The sequence below is a fragment of the Prunus avium genome, chromosome 5, assembly GCF_965620075.1.
Source record: "Prunus avium chromosome 5, drPruAviu1.hap1.1, whole genome shotgun sequence".
Taxonomy (NCBI): domain Eukaryota; kingdom Viridiplantae; phylum Streptophyta; class Magnoliopsida; order Rosales; family Rosaceae; genus Prunus; species Prunus avium.
This window is the reverse complement of record NC_142288.1, coordinates 13,542,383-13,544,585: the sequence shown is the minus strand read 5'-3', so window position 1 is coordinate 13,544,585 and position 2,203 is coordinate 13,542,383. Positions and strand designations below refer to the sequence as shown.

General features: G+C 51.9%; 1 protein-coding gene across 1 annotated transcript; it reads right to left on the bottom strand.

The window, feature by feature from the left end:
- Window positions 1–460: 460 nt before the first annotated feature.
- LOC148294351 (uncharacterized) lies at window positions 461–1,999 on the bottom strand. Its single transcript, XM_088253714.1, has 2 exons — window positions 1,202–1,999; window positions 461–733 (listed from the first exon to the last, which is right to left on the bottom strand). Exons 1-2 carry the CDS (start codon window positions 1,997–1,999, stop codon window positions 461–463), a joined length of 1,071 nt encoding a protein of 356 aa, XP_088109840.1.
- Window positions 2,000–2,203: the final 204 nt, after the last annotated feature.

The window sequence follows — 2,203 nt, the reverse complement described above, 5'->3', positions numbered from 1 at the left end:
ACGATTCAAGCAGTGGGGAGGAAGAAGGTCATCCCGGGCCGAGGGCTGCCAATGTGTCTACTGCTGAGCCGTCGACTGGTCCTGCGCCTGCGTCAGCTGATGCCGATATTGTAACGACCGAAGCCGATCCACCCTCCTCTTAGACTTGGTTAATTCAAACCTCATTTTTGGAGTTGTATAACATTTTTGAACATGCCGAATGGCATGTTGTAAAGACAGATGGCCCTTCTGTGGCCTTTTATATCTATGTTAACTTTGTTTTGGTTTAATTTGCTGATGTCCGTAATTCTGTATGTGTGCATGCCGTATGTAGAATATTGTTGATATAATATTGCTGTATGGGAATGCCATATGTATAGAATGGGGATTGTGTTGAAATAAACCGATTACAAAGGTGACGACCGAAGGTGACAACCCAAGGTGTGAGCACTTGTACAAAGGGTGAGGACCGAAGGTCACGTTACTTGTAGTAATATTTGAGGTGCTCTATATTCCAAGGATGGCCGAGGGTCTGACCATCGGTACCACGCAGTCGGTAAGTTCCTGATCGGCAGACAGTGACGACCTCATAAGGACCTTCCCAGGATGGACCAAGGGTGCCGTCGTTCGAGTCTTTGGTGGCGAGAGAAACTTTGCGTAAAACCCAGTCTCCCACTTTGAACGATCGGCGTCTAACGCGCGAGTCGTAATAGCGAGAGGTCCTCTGTTTGTAGGCAGTGTTCCGAAGCTGAGCCTGGGAACGGTGTTCATCAATGAGGTCCAGGTTGAGAGTGAGCAGGGCTTCGTTTTGCTTTGGTTTGTAAGATGCCGTTCAGCACGAGGGTGCGTTGATCTCGACTGGGACGACAGCTTCGGTACCGAAAGCAAGGGAAAATGGTGTTTCTCCTGTCAATCGTCGGTAGGAGGTGTTGATGGCCCATAGTGCTTCCGGAAGGAGATCGGGCCATGCTCCTTTAGCCGCCCCAAGCTTCTTCTTCAACGTCTTCTTGATGATCTTATTGATGGCTTCTACCTGGCCGTTTGATTGTGGATGTGCTGGAGATGCGAAGAACAAGTTGATGCCGAATCGGTGGCATAGGTGCCGGAACTGAGAGGAGTTGAATTGTTTGCCGTTGTCGGTGATGATTGCGTTCGGGAGGCCGAATCGACAAATGATATTCTTCCATACGAAATGTTCAACCCTGGCTGCGGTGATTGTTGCCAAAGCTTCGACTTCGGTCCACTTTGTAAAGTAGTCGACAGCGACAATGGCGAACTTGAGCTGTCCTTTCCCTTGGGGCATGGGGCCGATGAGGTCTAAACCCCACTGAGCGAAGGGCCATGGGCTAACAATCAGAGTGAGTGGTTCGGCAGGAAGTTTTGGAACTGAGCCGAAACGCTGGCATTGGTCGCACTTCTGGACGAGCGCGGTGGCATCAGCATGGAGGGTCGGCCAATAATACCCCTGCCGAATGGTCTTGAAGGCCAGAGATCGGGCCCCAGAATGGTCCCCGCAGGCTCCTTCGTGAATCTCCCGTAAGACGTAGTTTCCCTGCTGCGGGGTCATGCACCGAAGCAACGGCAAGGAATGGCCGCGCCGATAGAGGATCTGATTCAAGATTAAGTAGCGTGCCGATCGGCGGCGGAGAGACTTGGCCTCAGTTTTGTCGTCTGGTAGCGTTCCGCGTAAGAGGTAAGCATAGATTGGATCCATCCAGCTTGGATCCTGCCGAACGGTATGTACTTCGCCTTCCATGGTGCTGCGCCGAGCAAGGATTTCGATCGGCACGTGGCGGCCTATGTTGTCGTCGATTGCCGATGCCAGGCGTGGCAGGGCATCGGCGTGGCTGTTCTCAGATCTGGGGATCTGTTGAACCTGATACGCGTCAAAGTGGCTTAGCAATAGGCGGGCATGCGTCAAGTAGGCTGCCATGGAAGTATCCTTGGCCTCGAATTCAGTCAATACCTGATTAACGACAAGTTGTGAGTCGCTACATATCTTCAGTTGTCGAGCACCCATTTCCTTGGCGAGCCGAAGGCCGGCCAAGAGAGCTTCATATTCGGCTTCGTTGTTGGAAGCTTGGAATTGGAATCAGATGGCATACTTGACGGTCGTTTGATCAGGGGCCTTGAGAACTAAGCCGGCCCCGCTGCCTTGCCGGTTGGATGAGCCGTCGACATAGAGAGTCCACAGAGGGATTGATGAAATAAATGTTCCCTCGGT

Coding starts and splice junctions, on each gene's coding strand:
- LOC148294351 (XM_088253714.1), bottom strand. CDS start 1,999: ATGGGTGCTCGACAACTGAAGATATGTAGCGACTCACAACTTGTCGTT. Junction 734..1,201: donor GGACCGAAGTCGAAGCTTTG/GCAACAATCACC, acceptor CACCGTTCCCAG/GCTCAGCTTCGGAACACTGC.